Source organism: Microchirus variegatus (assembly GCF_963457635.1).
Source record: "Microchirus variegatus genome assembly, chromosome: 9".
Lineage (NCBI taxonomy): Eukaryota > Metazoa > Chordata > Actinopteri > Pleuronectiformes > Soleidae > Microchirus > Microchirus variegatus.
In genome coordinates, this window is record NC_139810.1 from 20,371,020 (window position 1) to 20,388,159 (window position 17,140).

The following is a 17,140-nucleotide window of genomic DNA, read 5'->3' on the forward strand; positions in this document are numbered from 1 at the left end:
TTAGATGCTTTACACTACCGGTCAAAAGTTTGGGGTCACGGAAAGGCACTTTTTCCTCAATGAATATAACATTAAATGAGTCAGAAATACACTCTATACATTGTTAATGTAGTAAACGACTATTCTAACTGCAAACGTCTGGTTTTTAATGGAATATGTACATAGGGTACATAGGGAATATGTACATACGTTAGAAGGCTATTGGATGATTAGAAAACCCTTGGAAACCCTTGTGCAATGATGTAAGCACAGCTGAAAACCGTTTTGCTGGTTCTTTGATGAAAGCAGAGTTATTATTTTGAATAAAAATCATTATTTCTAATCTTGTCAATGTCGTATAGGTGACCCCAAACTTTTGACCAGTAGTGTACACTCATTTTCACCCATTCACACATTTCAATATGGGGTTGGGGTTAAGTGCCTTGCTCCAGGACACATATCGACGAGCCAGAAATCGAACCCACCACCTTCCAGTTGAAAGACAACTCACCCTACCACGGAGCCAACATGGCTCAAGCCTAACTCATCACTTTTTTAAAAATACTTTTACAAAACTAAAGTACATTTTACTTCTTTTTCTTTTTTCTCAATTGTTTACACACAAATTCTGGTACTTGAGACACAATGACCACAACAGGTAACTCATGCACCAACCCCCTGAGCCAACTCTGCTAATCTACAAGCACAATTCCTGCTTTACACTCAAATTGCAGTTGCAAAACACACTTTTTTCAAAACACTACACACAATTCTCTGCATTTGGCACAATTTTCATGAAGAAAATCTCTTGTTTTCACAAGGAACACACTGTCATTCAAAATTCTAAAGTTAATTTCCCTACTATGCAAACTGACTCATCACATGGGAAAACACCTGTGACACAGGTTTACAATTTGCAATCAGTGCGTGAGTATAAAAGGGTTCTGTTTTGTATGTAGACCACTGTATGTGCAACTTTGTGTTGGTTGGGATGGACACTGTGTACATTGTTTTTGTGGGAAATATATAGGAATACTGGGTGACATAGACCGATTGGAGGGGTCACACCCTGGACAGTTCACCAGTCCATAACAGGGCCTATAAAAACAATATTCTAAAATATTTTATGTATGTAGTGTCTGTAGTAAGTGTAACACTAAACACTAAAAAAAGGCCTAAGTCATTATGATCGATGAAGAAGAAGTGTTTTCCATTCATCATAGTGTTTTACATTGATCACATCAGTGTTCAACTGGTTCTTATAAATTGATATGATGGTTTGTGTGTGTCATTTGAAAACAAAATACCATTTTGAGAAGAAATAACATTGTTTTGAATGTTAAGTTTCATTTTGCAGGAGAATTGAGGGGTTTTGCCCATTGTGTGTGTGTGTTTTTGGATTTTGTGTGTAGAGTTCTGAGAGCATGAACGCATGCTTTCAGAAAATGTGTGTAAACAATCGAGAAAAACTGTAATAAAAGTCTTGTTTTATTCTGGATTCCACAGTGTAATTGCTATAATAATACATTTTCAGATCAGCCTGGCAGATAAAGTCAGGAAGAGCTGTGACTTTGGAGCAGCTGGGAAGAGCTGGGCGTTTTCAGGTTGCAACACCTCCCTTCTCTCTTCTCTTCTCTTGTGTTCTCTTGTGTTCCCTTTAAATCCAGAGACAGAGCCTCAGAGGTGATATAGTGTCCGAGAGAGGGAACAGAGACGCAGCGATGGAGACTTTCTCTGTGTTTGTGTGCGTTGTTTTGGTCTGTGTTGTCAGTGCTGGGATTCCTCACGATGGAATACACTGGACATACACAGGTAGGGACATTTGAAGACAGAATGTCACATGGACTCTCTTAAGTTGTCAGTTTAACCTTAAGACTTAAAAGGTGACTAAAATCAGATTTATTGTTTAGGTATATTCACTGCGCAATTGTTTTTGGGCAGCAGCAATTTTTTTGTTCCAAATTGTTCATAGATTATTTTTAGACTATTATGATTATTTATAGTGTATGAATTGTAACCGGGACGCAGTGTGTCCAGAGAGCGCGCAACGCTTTTGCCAAATACCTAATATAAGCTGCAGCCAGACTCTGGTTACATGATGAGCGTGTGAAGACTTTGTATAAACAAAGTATTTGTATACATTATTTAACATTAGTCCAGGCCGGGTCACCCCATATGTGTATAACAGGTCATTTTTACGAGGTGAGGGATTTTTTAACAATGTGAAAAAAAAAGTTGTTTTTTTCCTCTTTTTTTTTTTTTTATTATTATTTCTTGGCACAGAGGGAGCTTTGGATCAGATGCACTGGCCAACCAGGTATCGTGCGTGTGGCGGAAATAAACAGTCCCCGATTGATATCCAGCGGCGCAACGTGAGACACAACCCAGACATGTTACAGCTGGAGCTGAACGGCTATGATTCTCAGAGCGGAACTTTCCTCATGAGCAACAACGGCCACTCGGGTAAGATCAACCCAGCAGTGATGCAAGTGCGCAAGTAAAGGAGCCAAACCACTGAAACGACACACTGTGTGCATACCCAGTGCACTGTTTTCACCACGGTTCTCAAACTGTGGCGTGTGTGCCACCAGTGGTGCGTGAGATTCCTCCTGGTGGTAAATCAGAAACGCACTTCTAGGGTATATACCAGGGATATATATGCGATCTGATTATTGTCACATTATCCCTCTTTTCATCTAAATCTTAATCTGATTTCACTACACCAGTGTGTGAAGTATATGTGAGGAAGAGAGAGATCTGGACGATCTGGAGGACGAGAGAGCAAATTATCGTAGTATAGAAAAATAAAATAAAACAGTTGAACTAAAATAGAGAACAAAATAAAACAAGTGATAGAGTAACATTAAAGAGCTTTAATAAAGCTCTTTGATAATCATGTGATATAATAATACGTTTTTCTCATAAATAAATGTTCACATTTGGTGCTGATTTCAGTTCCACAAAATAATACTAACACTGTGCGTAACAGTACAATAACAACATGGTAACATGATGGCAATAATCTGTAATGTCTTATTTTTAAAGTTATAACATGCTATTGTAAGTCATATTAAGGTATTAGCTTGGTCTGAATACCTTCAATGTCTCACACAGATTTTCTCTTGAGTGAGATATTACTTTAGAAATTTCATAGAAATACGATGGACTTTCCATAATATTCCTTCCCCTTTATCAGCATGTTGTTGCTGTACTGTAAAGAGCACATTCATGCTTTTGTCCATCACAAATCAGTCAAATTCTGCCATTTGTTGTACAGAACCATCAGTTATACTGTAGCTGTTTACCCTCTTGTCCTATATATAAAACATATTTATGTTTCCTTTAGTCCAAATTGACCTGCCTCCCACCATGAAGATCACCAAAGGCCTGCCGGGGGAATACACAGCAGTCCAGATGCACCTGCACTGGGGCGGCTGGGACAAGGAGGCAAGCGGAGCGGAGCACACCATCGACGGCATCCGCTACATGGCAGAGGTTGGCTTTTATAGGGAGCATGAAATTTAAAGTCACAACAGTCGTGCGATGCGGAACAACGTGGTGATCGCGAGGGAACACGAGCTGCAACGCTGCCTCAGTTCACTCTTATACGTGCAGCTCAATGAATCGCGATCATGAAAGTATTAATTGCCTGTGAACAATCGACCTGTTGCGCGTGTTTGAATGTAATCACGCAGCTGTGCGTGGATGCAGTGGTGTTTGTTTCCCCCCACTCTGCTTTACTTTGCTGACCTCTTTGGTTTTCCCTTAATTGGAATTTGTTCACATTTGTACTATTGTTAGAACTTCCCGAGTAAGGAGTTTTGTATTTGAAAGGCAAACTGAGCCACGTTTGGTATCTAACCTGTCCCCCCCCCCCCATTGCCTTCCAGCTCCACGTGGTCCATTACAATTCTGACAAGTACAAGAGCTTCACTGAAGCCAGAGATAAACCAGACGGGCTGGCAGTGCTCGCCTTTTTCTATGATGTACGTAAGCCACTCACACTTTTGTTCCCCTTGTCATTTCTTTGTCTGAACGCCAATTTGTTTAGCACCCAAACAACACTGTTCTAGCTATACGACCTCCACTTCCTCTATGGGAACTTTAGAAAATGAAAAAAAAGAAGTGTCGTCCACTTGCTAAATGACCCAATGGCCTTTGAAGTGTGTGATACTTTGTTTTGGTCGTCCTGCTGTGATTAAGGCTCTATTGAGGCTTCTGCAGCATATTGAATGACTGCCTGTATCCAGAGGAATGTTCTAGATCAGAGGAAGTCAGCGGCCCCCTGCTGTGACAGGTCACCAGTGCAGCAACACCATTACTCACATCCACTGTGACTGCACAATCACGGTTTTTGTGACCACTTTGGGGTGGATGTTGGTTGTATCTGTCGCCTCCCACCGTGAACGATAAGGCTGTTATCACTTAAATTGCTGATGGCTGAGTTCATACTGAATTCTGTCTCATGACAGAGTAAGAAATGCAGTCATCGTAGAAAAAAAGATAACAAACTGCACATTCACCGCAGTTTGACTCAACAAGACATTATTAGCAGTTTTTCCACTTTTGATATTTGGCTCCAAATATCAATACATATTGAAACAATTGACAGCAACTCTTCCAGATTTAGGCTGAATGGGGATTTTTCCAGCAGTTGGCACACTGTTGCCTTAGTGTCCTTGATAATCCTTTAAAGCTGAAAGCTGAGTTCAGGGATAAATAGAGTTTTTTTTTCCACATGATTTTACATTTTAAGTTTGACACAGCTGTGTTCTACTTCCAGGACGGGCACTTTGAGAACACTTACTACAGTGATTTTATCTCCAACCTGGATAAAGTCAAGTATGCAGGTGAGTTAATAATATCCAGGTGTATTCACCAAAGGTCTACGTCCTCAACGTTTTGACATAATGTTCCATCATGATATCGCAGTAAAGATATTCATGATGCTATTTCTCGGAATTTCAAAGTAAAAGTGCTTGTGTTGCTATGGAACGACTTATACTTCATGAATAATAACAGATCAATATATAATATATATATATATATATATATATATAATAATATATATAATATATAAAAAAAAACCAGAGAAACAAATCTAAAATTAAGTAAATAATAAAGTGGACAACTATAATTAATAGACCAAACAAGCTTATGTACTTTTAATACATTTATTAATGCAATAATTACAACCCTATTGTTATCATTATAAAAATATTGGTAGCAAATATATTAAATATTATATTCTGTGTATATAAGTAAGATATTAAGTGATGGGCCGCCTCCAGTATACATTGATGTTTTTACTTTAGCAGTTATTTCCACACTGTATTTGTTGTAATACACTGGTGGTACATTTTAGTCTCTGTGAAACTGAAATAATCTGTATGTCCACATACACAAGAGAATTATACATTGAAACTGATAACCAAAATGGGGAGCCTTTAACTGACAGAGTGCTGTGACCCTGACAGGTCAGTCCATGAACATATCCAGCATTAATGTGCGCTCCATGTTGCCTGAGAACATGAACCACTTCTTCAGATACCAGGGCTCCCTCACCACGCCACCGTGCTACGAGAGCATCCTGTGGACGGTGTTCGACACACCCATCACTCTGTCACAAAACCAGGTACAGTGTGCGTGAGTGGCTGTTTCTAATGTTGTTTTAAAGATACGACAAAGCACAAACCTGACCTGAGATCACCTCAAACCACAACGGTGTCAAATAGTGAATTCCAGAAGCGCATTGAAGTCAATTTCCATGTCCAATCTACAGTGCAAGTGCAAGAAAATGAGGGCAATGGGCAATTAATCTCTTTAAGCTCTTTAAATATGTCTTTAACTCTTTAAAAATCAAATCAATGTGGAATACAGTAGTAAAGTACTTTCGCACCAGTCACTTAACATTATTGTTCCTGAATCACTTGGTACTTTCTGGTCTGGTTTGCTGTCTTTCATGTTTTGTCCTTGACTTGACTCAATGTAATCTATAATCTGGCATTTTTTTGACGTTCAATACTGTGCAATGCCCCATCTGTAATAAATAAATAAGATGTGATATATTCGCAGATGTGTGTACAGCTCCTTTAACATTCCATTCATGTTTGGAACCATATTGTGTCCATTTGTCTTATTCGGAGCGTTGTGTCTTCTCTGCTGTGTTGTGTCCAGATCAGGAAACTGGAGAGTACACTGATGGACATCGACAACAAGACCCTGTGGAATGACTACCGCATGGCTCAGCCTCTCAATGGCCGCGTGGTGCAGTCGTCTTTCCTTCCTCGCCTTGGGAAAGGAAGTATGTGGCAACAAGGAAAATATCATTTATGCATCTCTTCATGAACGTTGGACGCCACCAAGGACTAATACGTGTCGTTTCCATTCACCTTGTGTCTCGCAGCGTTTTGTCGACAAGAGGAAATTGAATCCAGGCTCTTAAGGATCGAGGGTCTGATAACGTCGCTCGGAAAGATCATGCATTCAGGTAAGTGAGATGATTGTTCCGTGAAAACTGCTAAAGTCGGCTAAATGTGATACGAGAGGTTTCATATTTACATTCCAGTGTTTCTTACATATTCCCTTTAGGTGGACAACGCAATGTAAAGTCTTACAAATATGGTAAGAACTTATTATTTGAGAATAAATGCTGTTTATAAAGTTGTTTCTCACTCGCCAGTCTGATTCTGTTTTTTTTCTGTCTCCCTCAGAACCTAGTGTTCTGTTTCCTCTGGTGCTGAACTTCCAGGAGAAGAATGTTGGTAGCTATGCTTTGGCTCGCCTCAGCCACCCCATGGACCTGGACTCCTTCACTGTGTGCATGCATGTTCTGGCTCAGGTGAAGGGCACCCACACCGTCATGTCCTACGCCGGTAACAACAACAACAACGAGCTGATGATCACCATCAGGGAAGACAGAAATGTAAGAGAGGTGGGCGTCTGGATTGGCAACGAGTTTGTCAACCTGCCGCACAACTTCAGGTCCCAAGACTGGGCCAACTACTGCATCACGTGGTCATCCCAGTCCGGTGGCGCAGAGCTGTGGATCAACGGCATGGTGGGCGAGCAGCGCTACCTGAGACGTGGTTACACCGTCAGCCCCGGAGGCGTCTTCATCCTGGGCAAAGACCACGACGGCTTACTGGGCATCTCCAACTCGGACGCCTTTGTGGGTAAGATGACCAATGTCAACGTGTGGGACTACGTACTGACCACGGCAGACATCCGGGACCAGAGGTCATGTGAGACGAACAGCACGATGGTGGGAAATGTGTTCAGCTGGGGAACCACTGAACTTAGTCTGTATGGGGGGGTGCAGCTGGACAGTCAGTACAGATGTAACTGAGCACGCTCTGCTGTTTCTGTTAATATGAGCTTTAAAAGGCTGCAATAAAACCCTTCCAAATATCAGCTGCTGATATGGTGTGGTGATGTTTCATTGCTTTGGGCACCTGTAAATCAACATTTAATCCAGATTATATTCAAACTTTAAACCTTGTATTGGATTCACACGTTTGCAGCGTCAATAAAGGCTTACAATAAAGTGACACTTTGTTTTAATGACTCAAGCACCCTAACAATTAATCTGCTACACACACACATACACACAGACACACACAATCAGGGACTGTGTAAAGATTTCTTGTTAAATATAAAAAACACAGGCTAAAGTAAAACATTTCCAGTCTGTTCCAGTCACCCCACTGTGAAGACTTCCTCCCTCCTCAATGGACTCGTTTTTCTTCAGAGGGCCGTGACCTTGTCTCCATCCCCACGGCTTTCTGTTCTCTCTTTCAGTGGCAGATCCCTGTCACCTGTTTTAATCTCCACTTTGTTCCTCTTGGCAAACATCTGGCAGATCTCCAAGAAGGTCTTGTTCTTGGTCTCCGGGACCACCAGCCAGATGTAGATGAGCGTGACCAGACAGATGACGGAGAAAATGATAAAGCTGTACGGGCCCAGGCCTCTCTGCAGGGAGAATTAGAGGAAGTGTGTGTGTGTGTGTGTCAGCCGGCGGTTTATTAAGCACAGCAAGTGGAGTTTGTTACATAGCCATGGTCTTTCATGTTGCTTTTATCAGCAAGAGCAGCCTAAACAACAGACACATCAATTCAACAGCCTGAGTTACTGGCTACTTGTGTTAAAAATCCCTCTGTTTTCATTTCCCACACTCAGACACAGAGTCATGCAGGCACATCCCAGACTTGTTTTATTATTCACTTTGAAGTCCAAGAACCCGGTGGAAGTAAATATGCAAGCACGATGTTTATGCCTATGTCATCCATCAGACCAGTGGAAAAGAAACCGTGACGAATGCAGGCACATTTTTCAGTAAAGTGAAACCAGAAAACTGAAGTAAAAAGGTCAACGCTTGTATAAGAAATGATGTGTGAAAATGAGGTAATACTGCAGTAAGTTAAAAATGAATCAGAAATACATTCTATATATTGTTAATGTGGTAAATGTGACTATTCTAGCTGCAAACGTCTGGTTTTTAATGGAATATGTACATAGGTGTATAGAGGCCCATTTCCAGTGTTCTAATGGTATATTGTGTTTGCTAATCACTTTAGAAGGCTATTGAAAACCCTTGTGCAATGATGTTAGCACAGCTGAAAACAGTTTTGCTGGTTCTTTGACAAAAGCAGTTTGAAGGGCAAAATTATTTGGAATAAAAATCACTATTTCTTATCTTGTCAATGTCTTGACTATATTTTCTTTTCATTTTGCAACTCTTTTGATGAATAAAATTGTGCCTTTTAATGGAAAACACAAAAAATTGTATAGGTGACCCCAAACTTTTGCTAGTATATTTGGTGTATTGACTGGCTGGTTAATACAGTTTGTCAAAGGTGGGGGACTAGAAAATATATATAATATTTACATTTCAAATATGGATAGGTTATGTTACAACTTGTTTTTGAAACACAGAAAACACTTGGTGTCTGCCTTCGCGGCCTTGGGGATATAAGTGAAATGGACATTCTTAATTGACCGTATTTGTGAGTGTGTGAATGGTTGTTTTTTTTAGCATATTTAAATGTGGAATATCTGGGAAATCATCTTTATCCTCTATATTCATATGACTCAACTTGACTTGCTTGCTTGTGACTCATATTTGTGACTTACTCCCATTATCTCTGCTTTCTTAGATGACGTGTAAACTGACCTCAAGGAAAGGGAAGACGAGGCCGACAGTGAAGTTGGAGAGCCAGTGCACGGATCCTGCCACCATGAAGGCGGCAGGTCTGGCCGACTGCCTGAACATCTCCGTGGTCACCACATAAGGGATGGGACCTGCAGAGCACAACACATGGTCAGCGACAACTAAACAAAGCCCTCCAGACACGTGGCCTTCATCAGGGTGTGTGGACACTCATGTCTCAAACACATCCAAACAACACTTCAGCTAATGGAGGACACGGTTGTAATCAGTGTGTGTGTGTGTAAATAAGCACCGGTGAGTCAGACTCACTGGGTCCTATGGCATGTCCGATGACGTAAATGATTACACACGTGATGCTGATGTACGGCATCCAGGTCACGGTCTCCTGCAAACACAAACCAGCAGATGCAGCTGTTATTATTTATCCAGATGTACTGATGATTAAAAAAAAGGAAAAGCTCCCATGTGCAACTAATTTATTAAGAAAATAAATAAAATAAATAAATAAAATAAGCCTTTATGCAATGCTTTTCCTGCTCTGGCACCTGTACCTTTGTTTTACTCTGGTCAACAAGTGAAGTTTGATTACATTTGACCTGTTCTTCCTGAGAGTCCCCACCCTGTGTTACCAAAGTGTTACACACACGAATATGAGGAAATAAAACCAACCACAAAAAACCCAATATTAAGGGTGTTTCCATTACTCCCACGTCACACCCTTAATATTAGGACATGCGTAAACAAACAAACAAACAAACATAACTACCAGGAGACGCTAGTTCTGTGACCTCAAAATACCTGATCATGTTTACGTCTGCTCCGAAGCCAGAACCAATAAACACAGGAGACAAATGCGATGATTGTCAGCCACAAATGGATCTTGGGATCGATGGAATGCAGCTTTTTGTCTCTATATTAAATAATACAGCATTTATGGCTGTTTCTCATTGTTATTTACTTTTAGTTCCTTTAAATGACCACCATATTGTCAAATGTAAATAATGTAAAGCGAGTGAACAGTTAGGTCAAAGCTGAATAATAACATAAGTGTTCATGCTTTGACTTATATAATCCTAACTTATTCACTGTTGTCAAACACATGAGAACTCTCATATGGCACAACAAATATCCAAACCTCAGGGTTGAGAAACTCATGACACACACCATTATTCGTTGTCCTGTGACCCACTAGAGGACAGCAGAGTAACAGTAATGCCTCAGTGATGATGGTCTACCTGGATGCTGAGAGCCACAGTGAGCAGCACACACGCTACACAGCAGATGCCGAAACCGCAGAGCAGGAGGATCCGTCTGCCTGAGGCCTCCACGATGAAGACCTGGTCAAAAAACGTTTTATTTTCACAACTATCATCATCATCATCTTCTTCTGATATGATCAAACAACAGACTTCGGTCGTCACCTCCTCCCCCTCATATGTTTCTCTGCTTTAGAAAAGTTTAAATGAGCAGCAGGGCACCTACAGCAGCTATGGTCATGAAGACGTTTACGGCTCCTGTTCCCACTGTGACGTACTGAATGTCGTTCTGCTTGACTCCTGCCGTGGAATAAATGCTGTCTGCATAATAGTAGATCTGAGGAGGGAGACACAAGAAGGGATCAGACAACAGTTGTGGAGCACATGATCAGCAGTGCTGTAATATTTTGATCTGCTGGTGTAAAACAGAACATGTTGGTTAAAGCAGAGGTTCCCAACCTGCAGCTCAGTGTCCACTTGGGGGAGTTAAAGCTCCATTTTTAAGGGTGTAATAATTAAGATAAATTATGCAGAGGTTTTTCTCTTTGTAAGGAAAAAACAAAATTTAAGAGCTACATTAAACGTTTATTTGATAAAAAAAATATGACTATATTAAGTTTAAAAAGAGTTAAACCCTTAATTTCTAAAAAATAATGGCTCAGAGCTGCCATTAAAAGCCAAGAGTGTGTGCATGAAAGTGAAAAAGTACATACACACAAACTCCCTGTTGAGATGCGTCTTATCTCTGACCTGGGCCTCTTCAAATCAAGGCTAAAAACCTATTTATTTAGGATGGCTTTTAATACCGAGTAGTATGGTGACACTTTTTATCTTTTGTCTTCTTATCTTTTATCTGATTCTATCTTATTTTATTTTGCACTATTTTATTGTTTTTATTGTTTTTAATTACTTTTATGTGTTTCCTCTTTATTTATTTATTTCGTGTAAAGCACTTTGGATCACCGAAAGGATTGTTGTAAAGGGCTGTATAAATAAAGTACATTTACAAAGTACATACAGAGAGAGTGAGTTCCAGAAATGTAAAGGAAAAAAAATCTGTTCTGAATTGTATTTTTTTTTATCAGTATACATAAAATATATATATATATATATATATATATATATATATATATATATATATATATATATATATATATATATATATACGTTTATTTGATCATAAAAACATGGGCACCTGAAGAAAAAAAGGTTTGGGAAACCACTGGTTTAAAGGACACACTCATCTGTGATAAGGACTGGCAGGTCTCACCGCATTGACCCCGGACAGCTGCTGGCCCATGTTCATGACGACGATGGAGACCAGCTGCCAGCGAAGAGAGCGCTGGGACAGCAGCGAGAGCACGGACAGATGTCCTTCAGCTCTCTCCGACTGGTCCTCCAGATGCATCTCGGACAGCTCTGCGTCCACGTCGTCCCAGCCGCGCAGACGCTGCAGTGCTAAGCCCGACAGAACATCCAAAACATCTTTTATTGTCTTTTAAAGTGCTAATTTATGTATTAATTCATAAAATAACTATGATGTCTCTTCAAAGACGAAGAAAAAGTATTAAATTGAAGTAGTAACTCTACTGAAGATGATTTTATAAGCATAGATGGATAACTGGCTAGCTAGCAGATAGATAGATAGATAGATAGATAGATAGATAGATAGATAGATAGATAGATAGATAGATAGATAGATAGATAGATAGATAGATATAATTATTAAAATACAATAATATGTATAAATACAGTCATTTTTCATTGAAAAATCAACCTAAGACGCTAGCTAGATAGCCTGGGTTGCCAGATATGGGTCGGTACTGCCTGAAGTTACTTCCATCTCAAGTATTTTTAACTGGGATAGCAGCCAGCTTTGTAAATACTAATAATAATACAGGTTTGCTTATTTTATACTTCATAAGACGGAGCAGATTTAGCATTTTCTCACCTTTCCGTGCGGTCTTCTCATCTCTCTTCTGGATGAGCATGTACCTGGGGCTCTCAGGGAAGAAGGGTAGCAGCACGAGTTCTATCACTGCAGGAATCCCGGTCAGGCCCAGCATGAGGGGCCAACCTGGACACACATAAAACAGAGACACTTATTTAAGCAGTGCACCAAACCAAAAAAAGCTTGACTGTATCTTGGTGTACTTCTGCAACCTATAACCTATTACGTAAAATGTGGAAAAATGTGGAATCACTTCTGTTGACTTGTTTGTGTGCGTGTTTTATCTTGTGTCTTTGTTTGTTATCTCTGTGTCTGCAGACACAGAGATAATGCAGGAAACTAGCTCTGGGCTATAATCTGACATATTTACACATAATTGCTGTACATGTCGGTTCATATGCGCTGTCAACTATTTCTAAACCAATTTAGTGTGTACAAACAAATGACAAATGACAACCATAAATACAGGACATGACAAACATGACATGATTTGTGTCTGTTTGGGTGGATTTCAGGTTTTTAATTTAACATTTAAAGGTGCATTATGTAATAAATCTAAAGCAACTGGCCATAAAATCCTCCTCGTTTTTCTGTTTTTCTGACATTTTTTTTCTATAAACTCTTTTTCTCTTTTTATGTAATTAGTTACACACAGGCCATTAAATCGAGCTCTCAATAAAGGAATTAATGTTCCTTTTAAGTGCTCTCTAATCTCAGGGGGAAAAAAAATCAGTAAATCAGAAAAAAAATAGAAATAAATATAAACACAAATAAAAACTAATTTTCTGTGGTAACTCACTGGCGTGCAAGGACATCACGTCATAAAGAATTATTATTTTGAGAAGAGTGAGAAGATCCAACAACGGTTAGAGGTGGATTTATTCTCCTGCTTGTAGTGTTGTAGTAAAGATAATAAAATATGACAGTCAGTACCTGTGCTGTTGCCCAGTATGTTTCTGATGCCCAGCACTTGTGCGCTGAGAATGCCAATAGTGATGAAGAGCTGTGGTACGATGCCAAGCGCTCCCCTCAGGTTCTTGGGAGAGAGTTCGCCCAGGTACATGGGCACCACGTTAGACGACAGACCTGCACAAAGGAAGTGACGGAGGAATGAAATCAAACACGTTTTCCTGATCCATGCGGAGTTAAACAGACAGAATCTGACCTGCACAGATGCCCACGATGAACCTCGCCACAATGATGATCTCATAAGTCTTGGCGATCTCACTGACTCCCATCATCACAGCAGGCACGATGGAGAAGATGTTGTTGAAGAGGAGCGTGCCCTTCCTGTGACAGGTTCAGCACAAAAAGTCTGTATGAATTAACGAGAACTCCTTTCTTCTCGTCTATCTCCACTCACCAGCCGACTCTTTGTACCAGGCTGGATCAACTGTAGTTTAAAAAAAAATGTGATTACACCTTGGATGTTGACTTTAATGCATTAACAACCCCAAAACTTGTAGTTACAATATGTTAAAGCTTCACAATGCTTCATAAAGGTCTGCAACTTGCGGCTCTAGAGCCACATGTGGATCTTTAGCCTCTCTGTGGTGGCTCCCTGTAGCTTCAAAAAACTAAATCTTATGTTTATTTAGAGATCAAGGCGTGGAATGAAAGTGTTTTAATGTTTGGGCTGCTAAAAATACACGTCACATGCTACGTCTACGTCAAATGTGACATTTAAAAAACCTGACAAACTTGTGTTTTGAAATATTTCCAACACTGAAATGAAGTCATGTGTTCATGAAGCAGCAGTTTCTCTCGAGCATGAACTACTGAAGTCCAAACATTGTTTTGTATTGTATTTCAAAGTGGTTTCAATCATTTTATGGGTCAAATAGGTTTTGCCGATTCATTTTATTTGGATGGAGAGAGGTCAAAAATGGATACGTTCTTTTTGGTCCATGCTCAACCAACAACCATCCCAAATTCAAGTCCCCTGCCTTCTACATTCTGTTGCTCGGTTTGCATCCAAGGCTGCAAAGGTAGATTTAAAATTGGCGCAGATTCTGCCTCTGTGGTCTTGCCATGCAAGTATTCTCACACAGACGACCATGGTTCAGTGCGAGAGTGGATCATATTTCAAATGGAAGACAGAAGAGAGGAGAGAATTGGGAAAAAAAAACGCCTGTACATAGTTTACATAGTCTCCATTTCTTTTTTTTTAAATAAAACTTTTTATTTTCCTTAATTTTAATTTGTTAATACACTATCTTAACATGCAGTAAATTGTAAATAAACTGCCAGATATTGAAAGTTATTCTGGAAAAATGGGCAACATCTCTTACTCACAGGACATTTTCTGGCCCTTTTAAGGTTAAAATAAGCCAAAAAAAAAGGTTTGTCTTGGCCATGTTTACACCATGTGATTGGTCAATTATTATGTATCTGGGTTAACAAGCAGTTGAATAGGTGTACCTAATAAAATGGCCACTCAGATGATTTCACATCCTGGGACTAAACCATTTATCATATTTTTATTTAATAATTAGAATTCCTGAAGAAATGTGACAATGGAACATAGTGTAGTTTTCTGTATTTACCTCCCGAGCTTATTGACCAGAGGAGCGACCATCAGAGAGCCAAAGAAGCCTCCCAGTGGGTACATGGACACAGACAGTGACCACAGCAGAGTCAGGAAGTTCTCCTCCATTGGCTGACCATAACGCTCCAGGTGTGTGGTGTTATAGAACTGCTGCATGAACTAAAGACAGGAAGGGAAACACACAACATCAACATTACTGATGTTAAAAAAGGGCCTTATAATGATATGTGTGTGATATAAGTGTGCTACAGCATAACTTTTTGCTTCTTTTTCATTACCGGTGCAGGAGAGTTGATGACAGCGACATTATAGCCGTACTGGAAGGACGAACCAAAAGCAGATATAAGCGTTGCCAGCACCAGGACTGTGGTTAATCTCTGTTCAAGGACACGAGAGTGTTTTGTTTGTACACTGCCACAGAACAGACATGCACAATGCTTTGTGTCATTATAAGTGCAGCTTATTAAATATCTGGAAGAGGTCATTAAAAAAAAAAAAACATCAGTGTCTAAATACACAATAAATCTTGTGGGAAATTCTGATATGTCTGAAGTATATGGAAATGTCAGCACAGAAACAAATTAGAAAAAGCTGCCATACAGAATGGAATCAAAAAATCATGAATTTTTATATAAATGCATTCGGTAACACATATTCACCATTAACTAGGTGCTAATTAGCATACTATACCTTTATTAGTAAATACTAAGCACATATTAACACCTTATGTAGTAGGAAAACTCTTAATTTGTGTCATAATAGGTAGAGGTAGAATAAGGTTATGCACCTACTTAATGGTGAATATGTGTTCCTTAATCTAAAGTGTTACCATTGAATAATTTGTTCCGATATCGACGCCATGAGCAGTAAGCAGTAATGTGAGTACTTATGCAATCACACTGAAACAATAAAGTATTTATACATAAACAGACGTGATCACACCTGGACAGTAACTCACCCCTCTCCTCTCCACAGGCTTCACCCACTCCTGGTTCCCGGCCATGGCTGTGTTTGGACTTGTTGTCACTTTCAGTAATAACAGCAGCTCACTCTGTTATGACAGCACCGCTGGACTCTGCCTGTCCCTTTGGACTTGAGATCAGAGAGCGCAGCACTGGTTTACAGCACGGCTTCACTTATTGCTTTAATGTTGCTGACGGTATACTCTCAAGTTCAGGAAGTCTTCTCTGTGATACAGTCCAAATATTAAACACACCCCTGAGCTGATGGTCAAATTATGACTGTCATCAAAGGCTGGAATTAAAATCTTATCAGCAAAATGAGCATCTTTACAGCTACATGGAAGGAAATCATATTTAACACTGATTATAAGCCAGTGTTTCTCCTGAAAAAACACAACTGCAAATCTCTGCTTTATCCTCAGTTAGTCAGGAGTTGCTTTGTTTGGATGGTTTGCCCCTAAAAACTGTGTGTTTGTAGGCAAACACGGCAGAAACAAACACATACACGTACTGTTTAACTGTGAACTGTGAAACGCATCATTAATTCACTCATTATTAGAAAACCCAACCAAAAAATCTCTATATGAATCTATATTCTTCTATGCAAACACAAACATATTTCTATCAGTATTATAGATAAATGATAGAGTAGAAAGAGGGCATGCAAACAGTTGGAGGAGCTGCTGTCGTTGGTGGGATGGAGGAAAAACTAAGACATTTAAGTGAAAAGTGCAGTTTTACTCTGATGATGCACACAGACCAATTAGTGATTGTAGAACTTTCTAGCATTTGTTCAGTGTGTGTGGTGCGAATTCAAAGTGCGATTGTCATCAAAGCAGTCGTCATCAAAGCTTTGATGACCAGAGTGCTTCTTGTATATAGATAATCCTTTATTTGTTTGTCATCATCTGTAAACGATCACCAGAACCCGTATGCTTTACAACCTATTAAGAAGTGTATTAAGTAATTACTGGTTAGAATAAAACCCCTTAAAGACACTCGAGTTGTCCGCCATACTTGTTCTGGTTGCCCTTCCCTGAGGTTAGTTTATTGAGCTGTAAGAAGCAGCCGGTAAAAATCTGGACAGTGATAGTGAATTTGACCTCTGCTCCTCTTACATACAAACCAGGCATAGGAGCAGCACTTATCTGTGCCCCGGGAAGCAACAGGGCAAGACTATTCAGTTCCAAACTCTGTTCGGCCACATTTTCAAACCAAGAAATTAGTACAAATTTGAAAACGTGCATCAAAAAGTGCTTTAAATATACAATAAAG

At 39.7% G+C, this 17,140-nt stretch overlaps 2 protein-coding genes across 2 annotated transcripts; one reads left to right on the top strand and one right to left on the bottom strand.

Moving 5' to 3' along the window:
• The first annotated feature begins 1,674 nt into the window (after positions 1-1,674).
• On the top strand, positions 1,675-7,487 carry ca6 (carbonic anhydrase VI). The gene is made up of 10 exons (XM_083895681.1): positions 1,675-1,791; positions 2,263-2,442; positions 3,326-3,474; positions 3,870-3,965; positions 4,763-4,829; positions 5,457-5,614; positions 6,157-6,283; positions 6,386-6,469; positions 6,571-6,603; positions 6,693-7,487. Exons 1-10 carry the CDS (start codon positions 1,701-1,703, stop codon positions 7,325-7,327), a joined length of 1,620 nt encoding a protein of 539 aa, XP_083751807.1. The 5' UTR covers positions 1,675-1,700; the 3' UTR covers positions 7,328-7,487.
• A 238-nt stretch (positions 7,488-7,725) lies between these two features.
• On the bottom strand, positions 7,726-15,906 carry slc2a5 (solute carrier family 2 member 5; the record flags this gene model as incomplete). Its single annotated transcript, XM_083895478.1, has 12 exons — positions 7,726-7,950; positions 9,152-9,279; positions 9,458-9,533; positions 10,384-10,485; positions 10,631-10,741; positions 11,675-11,862; positions 12,356-12,481; positions 13,289-13,441; positions 13,521-13,645; positions 14,902-15,062; positions 15,182-15,280; positions 15,862-15,906. 12 exons carry the CDS (start codon positions 15,904-15,906, stop codon positions 7,726-7,728), a joined length of 1,539 nt encoding a protein of 512 aa, XP_083751604.1.
• Positions 15,907-17,140: the final 1,234 nt, after the last annotated feature.

Excerpts from the sequence above, each read along its gene's own strand:
- ca6 (XM_083895681.1), top strand. The coding sequence starts at position 1,701 with ATGGAGACTTTCTCTGTGTTTGTGTGCGTTGTTTTGGTCTGTGTTGTC. Across the intron at positions 1,792-2,262 it reads AATACACTGGACATACACAG|AGGGAGCTTTGGATCAGATG; the intron begins GTAGGGACATTT and ends TTCTTGGCACAG. Across the intron at positions 3,475-3,869 it reads GCATCCGCTACATGGCAGAG|CTCCACGTGGTCCATTACAA; the intron begins GTTGGCTTTTAT and ends ATTGCCTTCCAG.